This window comes from Lipomyces arxii (genome assembly GCF_038497795.1).
Source record: "Lipomyces arxii strain Phaff 12-163 unplaced genomic scaffold V1512scaffold_1, whole genome shotgun sequence".
NCBI classification, from domain to species: domain Eukaryota; kingdom Fungi; phylum Ascomycota; class Lipomycetes; order Lipomycetales; family Lipomycetaceae; genus Lipomyces; species Lipomyces arxii.
In genome coordinates this window covers 1,082,700-1,102,489 of record NW_027117700.1, presented here as the reverse complement: position 1 = coordinate 1,102,489, position 19,790 = coordinate 1,082,700, and the positions used below count along the sequence as shown (strand labels likewise).

At 43.1% G+C, this 19,790-nt stretch overlaps 7 protein-coding genes across 7 annotated transcripts; 4 read left to right on the top strand and 3 right to left on the bottom strand.

The window, feature by feature from the left end:
- Nucleotides 1-259: 259 nt before the first annotated feature.
- On the bottom strand, nucleotides 260-1,617 carry V1512DRAFT_16401 (S-adenosyl-L-methionine-dependent methyltransferase). Its single transcript, XM_066913081.1, has one exon. The coding sequence runs from the start codon at nucleotides 1,151-1,153 to the stop codon at nucleotides 269-271; it is 885 nt and encodes a 294-aa protein (XP_066774440.1). The 5' UTR covers nucleotides 1,154-1,617; the 3' UTR covers nucleotides 260-268.
- Nucleotides 1,618-1,842: 225 nt separating this feature from the next.
- Nucleotides 1,843-3,891, bottom strand: V1512DRAFT_219116 (pyridoxal phosphate-dependent transferase). Its single transcript, XM_066913652.1, has 2 exons — nucleotides 3,564-3,891; nucleotides 1,843-3,506 (listed from the first exon to the last, which is right to left on the bottom strand). Exons 1-2 carry the CDS (start codon nucleotides 3,850-3,852, stop codon nucleotides 1,996-1,998), a joined length of 1,800 nt encoding a protein of 599 aa, XP_066774439.1. The 5' UTR covers nucleotides 3,853-3,891; the 3' UTR covers nucleotides 1,843-1,995.
- Nucleotides 3,892-7,729: 3,838 nt separating this feature from the next.
- On the top strand, nucleotides 7,730-9,264 carry V1512DRAFT_256877 (NADP-dependent oxidoreductase domain-containing protein). The gene is made up of 4 exons (XM_066915110.1): nucleotides 7,730-7,893; nucleotides 7,961-8,019; nucleotides 8,079-8,161; nucleotides 8,210-9,264. The coding sequence occupies exons 1-4, from the start codon at nucleotides 7,865-7,867 to the stop codon at nucleotides 9,071-9,073; spliced, it is 1,035 nt and encodes a 344-aa protein (XP_066774438.1). The 5' UTR covers nucleotides 7,730-7,864; the 3' UTR covers nucleotides 9,074-9,264.
- V1512DRAFT_16264 (ABC1 family-domain-containing protein) lies at nucleotides 9,201-11,292 on the top strand. Its single transcript, XM_066913074.1, has 2 exons — nucleotides 9,201-10,009; nucleotides 10,057-11,292. The coding sequence occupies exons 1-2, from the start codon at nucleotides 9,355-9,357 to the stop codon at nucleotides 11,139-11,141; spliced, it is 1,740 nt and encodes a 579-aa protein (XP_066774437.1). The 5' UTR covers nucleotides 9,201-9,354; the 3' UTR covers nucleotides 11,142-11,292.
- Nucleotides 11,293-11,647: 355 nt separating this feature from the next.
- Nucleotides 11,648-13,095, top strand: V1512DRAFT_200256 (stretch-activated cation channel Mid1; the record flags this gene model as incomplete). Its single annotated transcript, XM_066913182.1, has 2 exons — nucleotides 11,648-12,410; nucleotides 12,458-13,095. The coding sequence occupies 2 exons, from the start codon at nucleotides 11,648-11,650 to the stop codon at nucleotides 13,093-13,095; spliced, it is 1,401 nt and encodes a 466-aa protein (XP_066774436.1).
- Nucleotides 13,096-15,003: 1,908 nt separating this feature from the next.
- On the bottom strand, nucleotides 15,004-16,864 carry V1512DRAFT_256870 (major facilitator superfamily domain-containing protein). The gene is made up of 2 exons (XM_066915109.1): nucleotides 16,330-16,864; nucleotides 15,004-16,279 (listed from the first exon to the last, which is right to left on the bottom strand). Exons 1-2 carry the CDS (start codon nucleotides 16,755-16,757, stop codon nucleotides 15,094-15,096), a joined length of 1,614 nt encoding a protein of 537 aa, XP_066774435.1. The 5' UTR covers nucleotides 16,758-16,864; the 3' UTR covers nucleotides 15,004-15,093.
- A 900-nt stretch (nucleotides 16,865-17,764) lies between these two features.
- V1512DRAFT_256867 (major facilitator superfamily domain-containing protein) lies at nucleotides 17,765-19,603 on the top strand. Its single transcript, XM_066915108.1, has 2 exons — nucleotides 17,765-18,297; nucleotides 18,356-19,603. The coding sequence occupies exons 1-2, from the start codon at nucleotides 17,936-17,938 to the stop codon at nucleotides 19,539-19,541; spliced, it is 1,548 nt and encodes a 515-aa protein (XP_066774434.1). The 5' UTR covers nucleotides 17,765-17,935; the 3' UTR covers nucleotides 19,542-19,603.
- Nucleotides 19,604-19,790: the final 187 nt, after the last annotated feature.

The window sequence follows — 19,790 nt, the reverse complement described above, 5'->3', positions numbered from 1 at the left end:
GCGTTCAGCGGTTCAAAAGACAACAGTCTGTCGCGTTAAATTGGTCACGTGATAACAGCTACTGTTTTCATCCCAAATCTACATAGTTAATGTTTTGCCGTATACATGTCTGTATTAATGAAATACTGTATAGCTACAGGCCAAGATCAAGTTTTAGACTGTTTATATTACGCAATCAATATTACCAAAACACCGTTCAATTGCACTAACCGCAAACCCACAAATTCAGCCGGTAACTCAAAATTGTAAATCATCAATCTTCTAATTGCTATTTGTTCGAAGTCCAAGCATAGTAAACACCCAACCTTTGCTCCAGTAAGCCATTCTCATCCACCAAATCTGACGCATACTCCTTTAAAATCAAGTCAACCTTAGCTTTCAATTTCTCTTTTTCGGCTTCATCCAACCGTACAATATAGCTCTTTGTAGCCCATAGCCCAAACACATCTTCAGGTGCAATCTTGTAGCTCCAGTACATCTTCCCATTTTTCAAGGGCAGATCAAACAGCTCTCTAGCCTCCTCAGTCTGAAACACATCTTGCCAGTTCATTCTTCGAAACTGCGGCAGATCCAAATCGAAAGCCCAACAAGCCTGTGCAACCTCCCATTGCCATTTATTGTTAATTTCAATTTCCGGCTCAAAGTTCCAAATCAGCGCAAGCTTGCCGGCTGTAGGCTTTAGAACCCTGTGAAACTCATGCAACGACGTCATGTCTGCAAACCAGTGGAAAGCCTGCGCTACAAAAAGAGCGTCTAGTGATTTATCTGCAACTGGAATATCGTAGCTGCTGCCTTTATATGCGGGTATGTCGGGTAGTCTCTCTCTGAAAGTGGCTAACATGCCATCCGATACCTCTACCGCTGAGAGATTGAATCCATAATCTTTCAAAAGAGCAGTAAATTTCCCTGTCCCACTCGCAAGGTCCACGACTTCAGCATTTTCAGGCAAATCCAAGTTTCTGACCAACGCATCGACAGCAGGTTTAAAATACGTAGGTCTAAACTTGTCGTAAGAAGCATGTACAATATTGAAGGCAGATAACGATGTCGGATGTACCTTTAATGGTTGCGTTGATAAAGCTCTACGTAACTGATGGCGATAGGCGCTTAGAGCTCTTGTCGCATATAGCAATGGTTGACGTGTTGAGATCATGGTTTTGTAGATTCCTTTGAGAAGTTGGGCCCTATATGTTGCTGATCCTGGGGAAAAGCTAAGCAAAACTCCCAGAAATCACCAGTATCCAATACTAGCCTACTTTGAAGTCGCAATCACAACTTCAACACTTTCGCGGGCTGTGAATTACATACTACAACCTTCAAAGAAATGTATCATAATCGGCTGACGCGATTTATCAAATCCTTGATAATGAAAAATGGCCAGTGTATCGAAAAGTTTCACGCTGAACGGCTTCCATTTCAAGTTATGAGAGTAGCAAAAATGACTTGTATAAACAAACAATTTAGGCTGTATTTTGAATCCTAGAGCACATTTCATAAAGAGGCGCAATGGATCTTCGATACAGCCGGAATGAGCACGAACGCTCGCAAATCTGTAAGATAGATCTGGAGGAAGGTGTGGCATTATTTACTGGAGAATGATGCTGAAATAATGTATATTAGTATCAAATCAAACCGTTCCTCAGTGTATATATTATTTGGAAACAGCTTAATGTAGACAATTGAACAGAAAAAGAGCTGAAGAGCGCAGAAAAATGTTTGCTTAGGAAAAACCAATGACGTATTAGCCGGGTAACGTTCACGACATCTGCAGCATCGACATCCGTGGTGAACGGTACTCACTACTTGAATGTCTACAGAATATGCCACTATATAAAATAATGAATTTGTTCCACAAATATTATATTCATCTCCTCAACTATTAATACTGGCTAGTATCATTGAAACTAAACAACCCTGACTTCAAACTCATACATGAAAATTATATGCATAGTCACACCAAATTAAACGTCTTACTTATCGTAACAAAAAAAAATTTTAAGCAGACACCTCGATTTGAATGGATTCAACAGTCTTCTCCTCCAATACAGGAACTTGAATCTTAGCAACGAAAGGTGCAATGCTCAACTGCGCATCGGTCCAGATAGGCTTAACTGGCTTGGCATCCTTGACACCAACACCAGCAAGTCCACCGGCGGCAGCCCAGTCATTGACACGCTTGATGCCAAGTTCGGTCCAAACAGTCTCCAGAGCGCTGACAAGATTCTCAGCGAGCTCAGGACCATGTCCTGGAGTAGGAGTGACACGAAGACGCTCCTCACCAACGGGAACGGTGGGATAGTTGATTGCTTGGACATAAATGTCGAATCGATCAAGAAGCATATCTGATGCAAGTTTCGCAGTCTCGGCGTCTCCGACAAGAACTGGAACAATGTGAGATGGGTTAGGAACGACCGGAATACCGAGATCGGCAAGTCTCGATTTAACATATCGAGTGTTGACCTGCTGAGAAACACGATCCTTGATAGTGTCCTTCTGGTACTTAATGGCAGCACGGGCACCAGACATGATGGCCGGAGGAAGAGAAGTAGTAAAAATAAAACCAGGAGCAAGTGATCGAATCATGTCGACAAAAAACTTCGAACCAGCGATGTAGCCACCGACAACACCATAAGCCTTGCCAAGAGTACCAGTAATAATGTCGATTCTAGACATGACAGTGTTTTCTGGCTTTCCATTGGCATGTGCTTCGTAATCAAGGTGCTCAGCAACGCCAGCACCCTTTGGACCGTACATGCCAACAGCGTGAACCTCATCTAAGAAAGTGATTGCACCGTACTTGTCTGCAAGATCGCAAATCTTCTCGATTGGAGCAACAGAACCGCACATGGAGTAAACTGATTCAAACGCAATTATTTTAGGAACATCCAATGGAAGCGAACGAAGCTTGTTTTCTAAGTCAACCATATCGTTGTGCTTAAAAACAATCTTGCGGGCACCAGAATGTCTGATACCTTGGATCATAGATGCATGGTTGGACTGATCGGAAAGAATGACACAGTTGGGAAGCTTTGAGCCAAGGGTAGAGAGGGTAGCGTCGTTAGCGACGTAGCAAGAAGAAAAAACAAGAGCAGAATCTTTAGAGTGTAAAGCAGCAAGCTCGGCTTCAAGCTCGAGAGCATGTCTGTTGTGACCAGCGATGTTTCTGGTTCCACCAGCACCAGCACCATATCTGTCCATGGTATCTTTCATTGTCTTCAACACCTGCATGTTCTTGGACATTCCAAGATAATCGTTCGAACACCAAACAGTGACACGATCCGCTTCGTTATGAGTGTGTGCCTTAGGAAACTCATTGGCCAATCGGTTAATGTTGTTGAAGTATCGATAAGATTTATCTTTCTGCTTCTTAACGAGTTCATTATTGTAAAAGTCCTCGTAGTTGAACTTGACGTCCTTTGACTTGGAAGTAGCAAGAACGCTTTCAGCAACTTCAGCAGATGTCGCATTAGCAGCTTTCATGACTGCAAGACCATGCTTGCAAATTCCTGTTATATCATAAGTATACAAGTTGATAATAGAAAATTTATCGAATTAATTTTTACCCTTTGAAGTATCAAAAACACCAACTTTAGCATGAACACTGTCGATGCTAGTCTCGTTCGCCTTTGATGGCGTGGTGTACTCAAAGTTCAATGGATTTGTCGAGCTTGAATAGGATCGAGATTGAACAGCCATGGCGGCACCCATAACTGGGCACTCACGGGCAGCAACCTGCAAATTCGAAGCACCATTTGGAGCAGCAGTCTGAGCCGACAACGCGCGAAGAGTTGAAGGCGAGGTTTTGCTCAAGAACGGGCAGAAGACTCTGGATTGACGAGCAAGAAATTCCATTTTAGATGCTTGACGAACAATACTTTGATTTCTGTAAAGAGAGGAATTTAGTTGTAGGGAGCAGACAACCCGAGTTTTATTTGAGATTGGCACCGATCAAAGACCGTGTGGCTAGTGATTATAGTGGCTAATATATGTGGCAACGGCCAATAAAGCTGGCATTCGTGTCAGCGAAACTGAGTGGCTGATTGGCCATTGAATGTGTAGCCACTGTGGCTCGTGATTTTGGTCTCGACCGTGAAGCTCTTATCAAACGGTATTTATTCTGCCACCGCAGCTAACCTTATTTTGCGTCAGCCACGGTGGCTAAATAGTTTGCAATGGCACCACAACATACGCTAAAACGCAGTCCCGATATGTCCGCCAGGCATATACCATTTGAATAAAAGGAAGTATAAGTAAATATAAATAAGTAGGAGAGAATTTACATGCGTTCAGAATCTAATTGCTCGATTTACGATCGTCTACGAATATTTGTAGCTGTTTGAAAGTATGCGGGACAGGTCAATTACCAAATGCGTGCAAGAATTCCGCCCGCTCAAAACTTCCGACCTGGCCAACTGGGACCTCACTATTGTAATAAAACGATAAAATTGAAGTATTACTAACACACCACTTTGGCATCAGAACTGCTGCATGCTCCGAAGCCACTAATCTTAGCCTCCGCTGCCAATCGTGATTGTGACGCCTCCAAAATGGTTCGACTGTATTTAACCTTGACTGATATTAGTACTTTCTATTTGCAAATAATAGTACGATACAAATTTAGAGCTCAACGTTGTTTTATCTATTACTCAGTATCCTATCGATAACGTCGATCAAATTTGTCAATAGAAAGCAGATTAGATCATTCTCGGCTCTCGTGCGGCTCATTAGGTTTCTAGTAACAATTGTTCGTCTTGGTCCACAACAACCTAGATCTCTGTTATCAGATTACAACATATGCGAAGCACGATGCTTAATTTAGATCAGATTGCATCGTTTGAATGTGTTAGTTCCTGAGTGTTTGTTGTTTATCTGTTGAGAGTTACATTTTCTTGAACTTGATTTGCTTGAACTACATAAACTTCTGTCGAGGTAATTTTTAGTGAACTACAGCGACAGTATCTTCAATATTGTCGTAGGCACCGTTTCTGCTTCAACTGCGTAGCAGTGTTATTCATTTGTCCAAGATCCTCTACCTTTGATGAAGTAAATTATAGTTGACGCGCGCCCATCATCATCCAGATGTATAGAATGTTTGCCCCAGTACATAGAGAAAAAGAAAAAATTAAAAGTCAAGTTCTTGAGCATAAACAAGAATTATAAATATGAGATATTTATCACTGTCTAGATACGAGCTCTTTCTTTGCCTACGGCGTGAAATAACAAATGAATATGATGGTGGAGATCACTATATGTACAGACCCAAGTAACCTAACTTATATATACACCCAAATAATCATAATCTAAATTCCGTCATATTTCCCATACTTGTTCATCAATATTCCATACGCAAAGCACGACCTATCGTTCATTCCTTGCTCTAATCAACGGTGACAACCTCAATGTTGGTCTCATAAGCTCTATAGCACGCTTCAAGCAAAAAAGACGCATCGACATATTGAGCAGCCATATTCTCAAATTGTGTACCGTCCTCCACAATAGTGTTTAGCACCGCAATCGCATGGTCACACGGAATTCCCGTCCTGGTCCAAGTCATACACGAACAGTGCTTGTTATCTAAATCGACAACAAACTGATCAGAAGGGTAAACTGCTACATCCAAAGACGAAAAGAGATCGAGCACGGTCATGTCAATCGCGTTCATACTACTCAGTTGGACATACCACAGGTTGCACCTACTGCTCGTAGATCTCTCAACATGACAGTTAAATGATAAGAGTTTCTGCTGCAACCTGGCAAGCTTATTCGCCGCATAACCCGTCAGCAGTCCCATCATTAAACCCGCGCGAGCTTCCAGCCGGCGAGCCACAAACATCGCCGACAAGCCTTCAGTAAGTTTCACAACAAACTCGTCAAACGGACCAACAACCTGTGGTTCTCGTTCGTCAGATGTATTTATCGGGCTTGACCAGATATAGTTTATGTCAACAAAAGCTTCCAAGTCAGTCGGGAGAAATGACCAATCTGCAAAAATTCGACTTATATTTGCATCAAATACATTCAGCTTTTTTCCTGGAAATTGCGATTCCGCCCATAACGCTGCCGGCCATTCTTCTAAGATTTGCTGTTTAACTTCGGCAGGAATGGCTTCCATGATATTATTAAACTGCGTTGCGGTGTAAACACGTGCCGCACGCATAAGCACATCTGCATACCAATGCCCGTGCTTTCTATTCACAGCACGATACAAGTGCCACAAGCAAACTGCGTGCTTTGAGCTGCTGTCTGGAAACGCATGCGCAACTGCTGCATCTATACCACACCTGTAGTCAGATATAAATGTAATATCTTCAATAAAATCTCTAACTCCGTCTGCTGACAGCTCGTTTTTAAACGAGATACTTAAGCAATGCACAATCGCTCCCTTCACATTATCCAGAAACCACGTCCAAGACTCGGCGTTTTCTTCTCGAACCAAGGCAAAAGCAATGGGAAACTGTGTGTCGTTTCCATCTCGAGCAGTAGCTAACAATACAACACATTCAGATTCATCCGTGGCTGTCGATGGCACTCGTCTTAATCGACCAAGCGATATCACGCGTCTGCAATATCTCAGCCCTTTCAAAGCTGCGCCATAAGTCCAATACATCTTTCCAAAGTTGCATTCTCTTGGTTTTGCTAACAACGCACCATGACCGACACTATCTTTTAACACGATGGTTGCACTAGCAAGTGAGTCTAATTGTGTCAAACTATGACAGAATCGTCTGGCTCGTGCACATTGCTTCCAGCACGACGCCCGATTACGAAGTAACTTCAACGCAGACTCGCGTGCTCGCCATGCTTGCTTGTATGAAATAGTGATCTGATAATTGTCTTTCATATAGGCTATAATATTACCCGGCGAGTAATCTTGGTCTTCTAAAAACTGTGCTATAGTCTGTTTTGCGATCCATACCGACGATGCAACGCTGTTCCCCTTATGCGTTTTTGCACAAGTGTGCTGACCACGATACACCGTTACCATGAATGGTTGGTCCGATTTCCGCCTCGACGAATGCAAGTACCAGTCGCACATACGATCCTTACAACGCACAGTATAGCGTGTGGAATTTGACTTCAAGCAAATAAACTCCCAGTTACCTCGGATCGCGATTCGCTTTAAATGCTCTTGTAACTTTAGCCGTGACTCAAAGCACATACCGAGCGCAAGGTCAACGCGTTCACCATCGGCAGGTGAGTGCACCGAAATGTTTGTCGGCGACTGCAATGTCCGAAAAACTGTCTCGTAACATAGCGCAAGCTCCATAATTGGTTCATCAAACAGGAAGTAGAAAGTACGATATATTTACGGATAAACTATTAAACGCAGTTGTCGGATCAATTTCGCGGTACTCGACCAACAGTCATCGTTGGGAGGTATGCTCTAAACGAGTTAGGGCTCGCCGCCGTCATCCAAAGTCGATCTCGACTACCAAACAAACCAGCTTCAATAGACTCCAGCTACGTCATACTTCTGGAAAATACGTAAAATACGTAAAGCAGCTTTATGGGCTCCAAAGTGAGACTACTTTGATAGACAGAAACGCAAATCAACCTCCACAACAGATAACATAGTGTACCCTCTGTAAGTTTTGACTATCTCCACGGAGTTTGCGTGGGGTCTGCTATGTCCGAATTCATTGTGACAGCGGCCGCAAATGCCGCGGCTCATTTGTAAGAGACGCCACGAATGTTCCGGTCCGTGATTGTGCCGTAATTTAATTTCGGTCTTGAGTCTCTTCAACCTGATAAGAAGCTCACTACTCCCTGCTTCAGACTTGTTACACGTATCAAATACACATAACAACATCTAAATTGAGAAGCCAGTACGTTTTTTTGATCAATTGAGCTGCGCTACTTCAAAATGGAAACACCAAAAGCAACTTACCGCCAGTACGTCTGATCTGTTTTGAAGGTTGAGGATGAAAACATGATAGCTAATCACATAATTGAATAATAGGCTTGGAAAGAGTGGACTTCGTGTGTCAGTCCCAATTTTGGGATGCATGTCTTATGGGTGTAAGCGATTATCAGTGAGATTGACAAAAAGATCGGTTGGTGCTAATAGGTGGTTAAAGCCGATAAGTGGATGGACTGGGTGATGAACCCAGAAGAAGCTCTCCCTATACTGAAGGCAGCATACGACATGGGTGTCACTACTGTATGAAGATTTCTTGAAGTTCATTTGATGCCGCAGCTAATCGAGTAGTGGGATACTGCTAACGTTTACTCCAACGGCGACTCGGAGAAGGTTATCGCTACTGCTTTGAAGAAGTACGAAATTCCCCGTGAAGAGATCGTCATCATGACCAAGTGTTTCTTTGGTGTCGCTAAGGAAATGAACACCAGATTCAACGCATTGACTCAGGACAGGCCAGAATACAACAATCAGCTCGGATTGTCCCGTGCTGCAATTTTCAACCAGGTTGAGGGCTCCTTGAAGCGTCTTGAGACTGATTATATCGATGTTCTTCAGATCCACAGATATGACAAGAATGTTGACCCAGAGGAGGTAATGTGTGCTCTTAACGATCTTGTCAAGTCAGGCAAGGTTCGTTACATTGGCGCTTCTAGCATGTGGGCCTACCAGTTTGCTGCTCTTCAGAACGTTGCTGAGAAGAACGGATATACCAAGTTTATCTCGATGCAGGACTACTATAACCTTCTCTACCGTGAAGAAGAGCGCGAAATGATTCCTTATTGCAAGATGACCGGTGTCGGTCTCATCCCGTGGTCTCCTTTGTCTGCTGGTGCCCTTGCACGTCCTGTGTCTAACGTCGAGACTCTCCGTGCAAAGGTTAGTAAGGCCTCCAACTGGGGTCGTCATGTAGACGCTCCCGCTGGTCAGGAGATTAACAAGAGAGTGGAAGAAATTGCCAAGAAGCGCGGCTGGTCTATGGCCGAGGTCGCCCTTTCGTGGGTCAACGGCAAGGTCACTAGCCCTATTGTCGGTGTGTCTTCCATTAAGCGTTTGGAGGAAGCTCTCAGCTCCGTGCCAAAGTTGTTGACTGAAGAGGAGATCAAATACTTGGAGGAGCCTTACATTCCTCAAAAGATCAGTGGTCACATGTAAGGCTGGCTGGGTTTTTAATAATGTAGCTTAGTATGAGAGGTTTTTATGTGTTTAAGCGAATACTAAGCAGTCTTTATTTTATATTGAAAGATTTATGAGAAAAGTACAGCTTGTCATTGCTTCCTTTAGCTTGAGCGGTATTAGAATCAGGGGTAGTACAAAAATCGGCGGGGGCTAAACTATTCAGCTGGTGCGGCTCGCACGAGATTGAAAATGCACTTTGCAGTAACTCATCCGAATGTTCATCATTCCTCTACCAAGAGCTCATTGCTTCCATACATATGACAATTGCAGACTTAATCCGAGTTATTGGTGCGGCATGCGCAGTGGCTGAACATACTCGCGCTATCTGCCGTGTTCGCGTAGATCAATTTTGTCGAACGTCATCACTTACTTCCAGATATCGCAAAAATTGTCATACTACTCAAGAAACTCCCGGACAACCTGGTACTGACCATTCATCGACTATTATATTGGAAAGTAACCCAAAAACGTTTGACAGTATTAGTGATGTCAATGGGAAGCGACCAAATGCCAATTCCGTGTCAGTGCCAAATGGTTCACATGCATATTCAACAATAACATATTCTCGGAGATTGTACTCATCTAAGTCGTCTTCAGATTCTTTAGCGGTACCAGTTGGTATATCTAAACAGACAAAGTCGAAGGCGGATTTGGTTATAGAGCGACCGCATGTTAAGATCATGAACGAATCGGCAGTTCCGTCATCAAGACTGGGGCGCATGTTCGAGTATGGCAGTCTTGTGACAGGAATGGGTTTAGGTGCTATTAAGGAAACAGTGAGACGTATGGGCGACTCTGATGATACGCACTCTTCGCCGTTCATGTCGCCAGCAAATTTAGAAATGCTAGTGCGCAGACTCTCGCGTATGCGAGGCGCGGCATTGAAGTTTGGACAGATGATGAGTTTTCAAGGTAAATATTATACTGCGATCAGATTTGTTTACGGCTAACTTACCAAGATTCGTCATTTTTACCGGCGGAAATACAAAAAGTTTTGACCAGAGTGCAAGACAGTGCTGATTACATGCCGCGTCGCCAGCTCGATCGTGTGATGACAGGAGACTTGGGCACGTCTTGGCGTCAGAAGTTTTCTTCGTTCCATGAAGTTCCGATGGCCGCGGCATCTATTGGTCAGGTTCATGCGGCTTCTCTAGCAGAAACAGGAGAAGACGTCGCCGTTAAGGTGCAATACCCTGGGGTTGCCAATTCAATTGAGTCAGATTTGCGTAACATTTCAATGCTTCTCACAGCGTCACGTGCTCTACCCGCTGGATTATATCTTGACAAGACAATTGCAAACGCCCGACTTGAGCTGGGTTGGGAATGTGATTATGTTCGAGAAGCTGAAGGGCTTGCACGATTTCGCGGATTATTGAAAGATGATCCGGTGTTTGTTGTACCTAAGGTAATTCAGTCATGCAGCGGGCCCCACGTACTGACTATGGAACGCATGTGGGGCATCGGTGTTGCAAAAATTGATGAATTACCGCAAGAAAAGCGCGACTGGATTGCGACGCAGATTTTGAAGCTGTGCTTACGTGAGGTTGCAGAGTTTCAGTATATGCAAACTGATCCGAACTGGACCAATTTTTTATATAACGAGACAACTGGCAAAATTGAGCTGCTTGACTTTGGTGCTTGTAGAGAGTACTCAAAAGAGTTCGTTGGCAATTACGTTGCTACTTTGAAAGCTGCTGTACACGGAGATCGTGATGGTTGTATCAAGTACAGTCGTGATTTGGGCTATTTAACCGGATACGAATCAAAAGTCATGCTTGATGCGCACGTCGACAGTATTTTGGCATTGGCAGAACCGTTTGCTCAGGACGATTCAGCAGAGGAGTTTTATGATTTCTCAAGTCAAACAGTTACAGACCGCGTACGCAGCTATATTCCAGTCATGATAAGAGAGCGACTTACTCCGCCACCGGAAGAAACATATAGCTTGCATCGTAAACTTAGTGGTGCATTTTTGCTCTGTGCTCGACTAAAGGCTAAAGTGCCCTGCAAGCAAATTTTTCATGAAGTGATTGAGAAGGCTTGAATGTGAACTACAGAAGCTCAAACTGCGTACACAGTACAGTAACTTAGAATGCCGCTTGGTTTGCGGCTCGCTATTTTAGTGGTGTCTATATACGAAACATCTTACGTAGGATTCGGTGTGTGCCTTGGTATGAACTACTCCAATTTAGCAGCACCAAACCCGATAACTGCTCGCGCATCCTACTTCTCGACAAGTCAAAAACTACGCCATATTCAAGTAGATATCTTAATATGCCGTATACTAGGCACCTATTCTTGTAATTAGACTGCTTTGATTTGTCAGGACCCTTTGGTGGGAACAGCATGCGCATATCTACTCTCTTGGCATCTTTCGCCGTCACGGTACTAGCAAATCTCAAACAGTCCAAAGCAGAACTAGGTGTTGAGTTCGAACAAAATGCGCGAATGCTGCTTTCAGAAGATTTTGCAGGATTAGTGTCGGGTCTTTCAGAGGAAGCACTCAACCCATTTATTTCACAGCAAAATACAAGGCAGGCTCAAAATCAGATGCAAGATCTTGAAATTGACAGTGCACTTTCATTCGGTATTGCAAGCGGCGAGTCTAAGACATTTGCATACGCTCACCATCGGAATTCGGAGACAGAGGTTAAATTGTTTGCATCGGTATGCACTCAACCGCAACCAAAGTTTCAACCCAAATCTGTCGACCAGTTCGACCCGGTGAGACTGAAACTTTCAGTTAATGAGTATTCGGATGGCACGGGCACACAGTACGCGAGCGAGCATTTTAAAAACGGTGTTGCAATGCCGGTCATCTTGGCCAAAAATGATTTTTATATAACGATCGAAGCGCCAGTAGATATAGATTCTGACTTTGAAGGCAATTGGAACGTCAGGATTGTTGTCACTGAACATCAGCCAGCGAAAGCAGATCGCGACGCACTGATCTGGCTTGATACTGACAGTAATAGCGTATTATTCACGACTTCGCTTATTTCCGCAGAGCAAAATAGAACGCCACTACCATACAGTATATTTGTGTACGCTGACGATGATTTGTCGATCGTTAGTTTGAGGCATTCTTACTGCGCAATGCAAAGCGGTGGCTACATTGCGTCGGATGTCTCGTCAGGAGGTGGTTCGGTTTTGACTGATACCATTCTTGGAAATGGCACACGACAACTGCTACTTGCGGGGGAATTAGAACCTGACTTAACTTATCGCGCGTATTTAACATCACCATATACAGCATTGCCCAATGCAAACCTTGGGACAGTGCATACCTCTATGTCATTTACAACATCTCCAGGTGAGTGTATGCGATATTGCGATTGCGTTCGGGAGCTAATGCTGTAGCTGATGAATCCTGTGAGATCATTTACGATTTGCCTTTTTGTAACGGAATAGCATACAAGGTGCCATCAAATTCCTCTTTTACTCGCACAGAGTTGGCAAGATACTATGATGAAGTTGCACTCAATTATTACACCGGCTTTGACAAAACATTGCAGCAAGTCCAATGTGATGTAGCTAATACATCCCGGTACACATGGCTACGAACATGCGACGACTGCAGAGCATCGTATAAAAACTGGCTGTGTTTGACCACGATCCCGCGCTGTATGTCACCCACTACGGTTACAAGTCGAAGTAGCTTGAAGTTGAGACAGAACTATACTCAAAACAGAAACTTTAACGTTGTTTGGGCAGAGAGCAGTTACTTCGAGCTATTACCGTGCATATTCACATGCCACTCCATCATGCAGGACTGTCCGGCTCTTCTCGATTTTCATTGTCCACTCCCTGGTCGAGGTTTATTGAACGCATACGGATTATTAAATGAAACACAACGCAAAGGCGATGCTTTTGACAGTCATGATCCGATATGCAATTTTGTTGGCAATCTACCAGTGAGTGCTGCAAAGATTTTGGGACTTGACATTAGCCTATCAATAAGTATTGCATGTGTAGTTGGCGCTATGTTGATTATGTAGAAGGCAAAAGCCGGTTTTACGAAATGCTGTATAGGATGTACGAATTTGTTGTGTGCTTTATTGGCTAATCTATTTGGCATTAAATATCATTATTTGAGTTTGTTTATCATAGAACGACTGCCTTCATCGTGTAGAATAATTGCGAGCACATATTTCTCGCAACCATGTATTGACGTGGGAGAGAACCCACTTTGGAAACGAAAAATTGAAAGCTAACCCTGATCAGATTCCTTTTCACAATCTAAATTATGATAGGTGTCAAATTTCTGCACCCGTACTGAGACGTAATGAATTTACGCTTGCACTCCGAAAGTTGAACAAGCATGGAATATGACTAGATTCAATTGTCGTTGCCAAACTTCGCTATCTTTTGAGACTGCTTAAAAAGATATAAAATCTGCTACTTTCATTTCTGACAGCTTAGATCTTCGCAATCGTTATGTCAATCAGAGGAGACGCTAGCCAGATTGTGCTGGGATTGTTCCATTGTGTTTTAGTGTCTGTCGTTTTAAGATTCTGCCTGCCTTTTTGCTCGCTGTATTAAGCCATTCTAATATATGAAGGTCTTCATAGTACGCGATACTAAACTCTGACCTATAACTGACGTGTGAAAAGTGCAATAGTCTGTACTGCATTTATCTGAAATCTCCAGAATGACAGCGAATTGGTAGCAAGATTCCCATTCACATAAAGTACGTTGACCCATCTATCTGATACTTGCAGTTTCAAGATTCTTGGATCAGATCAAAGAAAGCGACGGTAAATGCTCTTGGCTGGCAGGTATTTTCAGACATGCCAAACAAGGCAACCAATCAGCTAGAGTATCAACTTAACACATAACAAAGCAAGAGATGCAGTTAAGATGTAACAATGCCACTTGCCAATCTGCAAACTTTCAACGCCAATCTTTGAAGTTGATCTTGTTAGCTAGCTATTGCTGTCATTCTGAATTCATCAGGTAGTAGCTTAGCCAGCTCATACGTGCTGCATTCCATACATCTGTTTCACAGCCCGTTTTGGACTCTTTGGCGATTATTTCATGTGTTCATGTTGTTTACACCGATCGCGGCCTGCTGTTACACGAATTAATCCGGTGTTACACAAGGCAAACTATGTTTGTTTACGGCACAGAAAGACGCGTCTCGGTCTCGAGTACGCGAATATTACGTTTATTTGATGGAACATCACGATGCGGAGTCGTGAAGAGGCAAATTACGAAAAAAGTGGCGGGCTAAGTGTGATTTTTGTGGGGGGTATATCTCGACGCATTTTGATTCGAACTGCTCTGTTTATGCACCCGCATCAACACTCCCCGCCGACGAATATAAATACCTTCCTTCTCCCCCAGACTTTTCTTTTCTCTTTCTTTCTCTTCCTTCCCCACACTACATACTTCCCCACATTTAATATGCATTTCAACTACTTCGATTTACATATGATCATATCATATTATGACACATATAATACAATACAAGTACGCTGAATGCTTACGTTCACGTCAGTCAGTTTGCTAACCATTGTGAGCGATGATGAGTTATATATGAAAATCACACTCTGAATTACTCTTGAGCTAAATTAAGGACGCGTGAAATACACAGACATCGGGAAGGTGGTTGTGGCCGGGAAAAACCGCAGGTACGAGAAGATCGTGATGTGCACTTGCCCTCATACTGTATTGTGCCCGGATTAACTTTAGCCCAGAGTTTGATGGCGGATTTGGTGCGTATTTAATGAATGACGTGAGCATGGTTTGCGCGCATCCGGTGGATCGGAAATCTGTCGCACAGTGTCGGATCCGAGACAGTACCCCTGAATAAACTTTATTTTAACGCACGGTCGCGTGCTCATAGAATGAACGCGTATGACTGTGACGGAAATTGAGTGAGATGCAAAATCATAAATAAAATAGCGACGAACAATTCTATAAACCAGAAAGATGCCTGACCCTAACGTATACCCAGCACCGACTATAACAGAAATAGTAAAAACATGCTAAAACTACATGACCTGTTTAGCGTACGGATTCCGTTTGCGGATTTCGACGCCGTATTTGTGAAATACAAACGGGATTGGGATCATCAAAATTGCTATGAACCCAATTAAACTTGCACCCCAAGCAACTGTAAGGTTTTCGAACATGGCTCTGCCAAAGAGCGGAAATGCAGCAGCAAAACAAGACCGTGTGAATGTAGTTGCTGCAATCGCAGACGCAGAGAAGCGTAAGAACGCGTCAATCAAGTAATTCAGACAGCCCTGGAAAATGACAAAAAATCCAACTGTAAAGACTGCGATGCCAATGACTGGTGCGATCCAAGGATATTGCGGATCAGCAGTCCAGCCGAAAATGAAGAGGCCGATTGGCAGCAAAAAGCAACCAAACTTGACCACGACTAATCGTGCCTCAGGAACGGGCTTTCCACCAGACGCACGAAGGGTGCGAGCGTAATATTTTCCAGCAACAATATTCATCATACCACCGCAAAGAATTCCGATAAACATCGCGATTGTCGGACAGTACGCTGGGACTTTCCCCCACTTTCTGACTGTCAAGAACTCAACTGGAACGGCAATAACACCCATGTAAAGAATTCCAACAGTGAAGGCGGCGTATGTACAAATGAGCGCAACAATAGGGGTTAGAAGCATCGCAAAAGGACGAGCCAAGTGCTTTGTAACAATCTCTTTTAGGGAGAAATCCCACTCATCATGTCTTGCATGCCAGGCCCAGTTCTTAGTCTCGAGTCGCATCTTCTTGGCTTTATTTGCGAGCAAAATAGGATGATAAGTTTCGGGAGCAAAAATAAATGCAACCAACGAAACTGTGAGCGAGTAAATGGCGCAGAAATACTCAGCCCATCTCCAGCCATTATGACCTTGGACCGAAAACGCTGCACCCACAACAGGAGCAAGTGTCGTACTTCCAGCGACAACAAAGGAGTACATAACAATAGCAGTGGCTCTAGCTTCTGGCTTCCAAATGTCTCCCAACACACCTCCAGTATTTGCAACGGGTGCACCGCCAAACATGCCTTGGAAAAATCGCATGATGATGATTGTTTGCAAATTAGTGGCAGTGGCACAACCAATTGCGAATAGACCAGATATAAAGAATGGAATAATGACCCCAACTTTGCGACCAAATAACTCTGAAATTGGAGCGAATAGCATAGGCCCGAATCCAATTCTGACTTTGTTAGCAATCAAATGAGCAACAAGAACTGTTGGTCAAAATACCCTAACAAATATAAAGATGACCCAAGTGTCGCTACTTCAGACGAAACATGATATAATTCAGCAATATTTGAAGTTATAGGTCCATATACTGAAGAACCAAACTGAGGCCCAAAAGTACATAATGCAAATATGAGTGTGGTCAATGACTTTTTCAGGACTGACCAGTTTAGCGGTGATGAAGGATCATCAAGTCCAACGAACTCGACCAGGTACTTGTCAGGATCAGGTCCAGTGTAATTTTCTTCCTTTTCTATTGTGTCGTCATCTATGGCCACGTGCTCTGGATCAATTGGTATAAACACCTGAGATCCAGCTTCCAATAATCCATTATCTAGCGACTGCCGGAGGTGAAGTTCATGAGAAGCTCTTGTAGATTGGAATGGATCTGACGGTGAGTCTTCTGACTTCTCTACAGTTGTTGAAGTCATTATTACTATGGAAGAACAGCAAGGCCAATTTGAACTGATGCGCAAAAGAGTGAGGAATTATACGAAAATGAATGAGAAGCTTAAAGGCACAACATCTTCAACTTTTCCAGACAGGCGCATCCGCCGCATTGTACCCCATTAGTATTAGCATACGCGTTTCCGATGCGAAACGAGTCACAGCCATCGCTTTGTCGTAAAGATTAAAAGACTAGTTTTTTTTTTTTTACTATTGTCTAGCACATTTACGCAGTTATTATTTTTATACAATAAATCATCATGAAGTGCAATAATCTATTGTGCATTGCACTCAAAATAGTGAACGCATGGCATCCTCAGGGTATCAATTAAAGTTTAAAGTGTTCTCGAGGCATCCGGTTAGAATGCCGAGACAGGCGAGTATTTTCCGGCTTTAAGCCCTATAGTACTAATCAAAATATCGTTTCATTTCATGCTTTTATAAAATGCACAAAAACTAGTTTTAAATAATTGAATAAAAGGCAAAATTCGGAAATAATTGTGAGATCCGGATAACTTTAGGAAAATGGATAGGCGGATATTATACCGAGTGGCTTGTTTAAGAGTGCTGAACGCGGTAAGGTTTATCGATATCGGATTTCCCGAGGGAGGATCCGCTATGAAGTTCATACAAAAAGCGGTAAATTTATTAGTATGTGAATGACGATCAGGTTTAGTTTGCAAAAACATTATAAAGTACGCTATATTTGCTGCCTAACCTTAAAACGTAGAGAATTGAATTGCAAATGTGATGTTTTCAGTAATTGAGCACATGCTAACTTATTACTGTGAGTTCAGTCCACAATTATTCCGTATAATACTCAATAAAAGGTTTGTAGATGTAATAATACACAGTGAATTTTATAATAAATTAATTTATTTTATATTTGTTACGCGGTCTGTTGTGGTCTACATAATTTGAATAACGTACAGTTTGGCGTAGTTTGTATATATATTCAGGGGCTGTACTACGAAAAGATAGGCGGTTAGAACTTGGACCTATGCTCTTAGTGTGTTTGGCATGAATAACCAGTGGTAAAGACTCCTTGGTCTCTCTCTCTACATATTCGCATTCAGACACCTCATGGTATCAAATAAAAAGTAGAAATTATTATTGTATAGAAGGTGATTTATACCGTGCAAAGGCACAAGAGTATCCAGGCATGTCTACTACAGAACTAGAAAAAATTCCAACAGAAGTTGTGACTCGGGAAGTAATGTCGTCGTCCTCTACTTCGTTCCAGTCAAATTCCATCTCAGATATAGAGAAAAGAGCAGATTTGGAGAAATCGCCAATACCAGATCTAGACAAATACTTAATCGACTTTGATGGTCCAGATGATCCATACATGCCTCTAAATTGGCCGTTCAAAAGACGAGCGTATACCACATTTGCGTACGCTCTGTGCACATTCGGCCCTCAAACTGCTTCTTCTATGTACGGAGGAGTTTCTACAGAAATAGGTCATCAATATGGCGTTTCAAAGATTGTTGGCACTTTGGGTGTCTCAACCTTCTTGCTAGGGTAAGTGACACAATATCGACAGAAGCTCGTTAGATTAGTTCAGTACTTACCATTTTAGTGTTGGTTTTGGTCCAATGTTCTTTGCACCAATTTCCGAAGTCTACGGCAGAAAAATGGGTGTTCTTGTCCCGTTATTCTTCTCTGGTATCTTCGCGATAGGGTGCGGTGCTTCAAATGACTTCCAAGGTATACTCATCACAAGATTTTTCCAAGGTCTTTTTGGTGGCGCTCCAATTGCAAATACTGGTGGTGTACTGGGCGACATCTGGCGTCCGGAAATTCGAGCTATTGCTTTGGTAATCTATTCATTCATCGTCACCGGTGGACCTCCGATGGGTGCTACTATAGGTGCAGCTTTCGCTACGCTCGGCAAGCACGGTTGGCGATGGAGTCAGTACTTTGAAGGAATATACGCATTAGTCGTTTTCGTGCTGGCAATCACCACAATTCCAGAAACATATCCGCCTGTACTATTGGCAAGAAAAGCAAAGCAATTGCGTTTTGAGACCGGAAACTGGGCGTATCATGCTAAGCATGAAGAGTGGGACTTCACAATGAAAGAAATGGTCACAAAACATTTTATGCGACCATTCGCAATGCTCGCCACTCCAATCGTAACCTGCATGTCTGTCTATGGGTCGTTCGTTTTCGGAATTCTCTATCTCGGTGTAGTTGCGGTCCCATTCACCTTCGCTGACGGCCGGCAATGGGGCACGGTTGTCGCAACATTGCCTTGTATATCAATCTTCATTGGTGTCGTACTCGGCGGAATTCTTAATATTATCGGATCTCTGATTTATTCAAGGGCTTTGAAGGCCAGAAATGGAGTGTCCAAACCTGAAGTCCGCTTGGCGGCAATGAAGGTTGGTTCATTCTTGATGCCTATTGGCTTATTCATATTCGGATGGACTTCACCAGATAGATACCCATGGATAGCGCCAGTGATCGGCCTGACATTGCTCGCGGCCGGATTCTTGACCATCTTCCAAGGTTGCATCAACTACTTGGTTGATTCGTTTCCTAAATACGGCGCGTCTGCAATCGCGGCCACGACCTTTCTGCGATCCTGCTCAGCTGCCGCGTTTCCAATTTTTGGGCGTGTCATGTTTCAGCGCATTGGTGTCCCATGGGGTGCTAGCATCATTGGTTTTGTCGCAATTGTCATGATCCCAATTCCATTCTTCTTCTATGCATATGGCGAGCGCATTCGTGCGAGGAACCCGTACAGTGACCGGGTCACATAATCTTCCACTGCCAAATTTGTCTTGCATTTTTCCTTCTTCATTTCTTTGCATTTAGCACAGTTTCTTAAGTCTTGTTTGAATATTTTGTACCGGGTATCGAATAACCTCGCACGGTTGGAGTAGGTTCATGTTTGGTGGAATAGCATTCTTGGATATATATTTGTTAATAACCTGTTGTAATATTATTGAGTCGATAAATATATTGCATCAATTGTATAAATAGTATGGAAAGAATGAGCGCATCGGTCT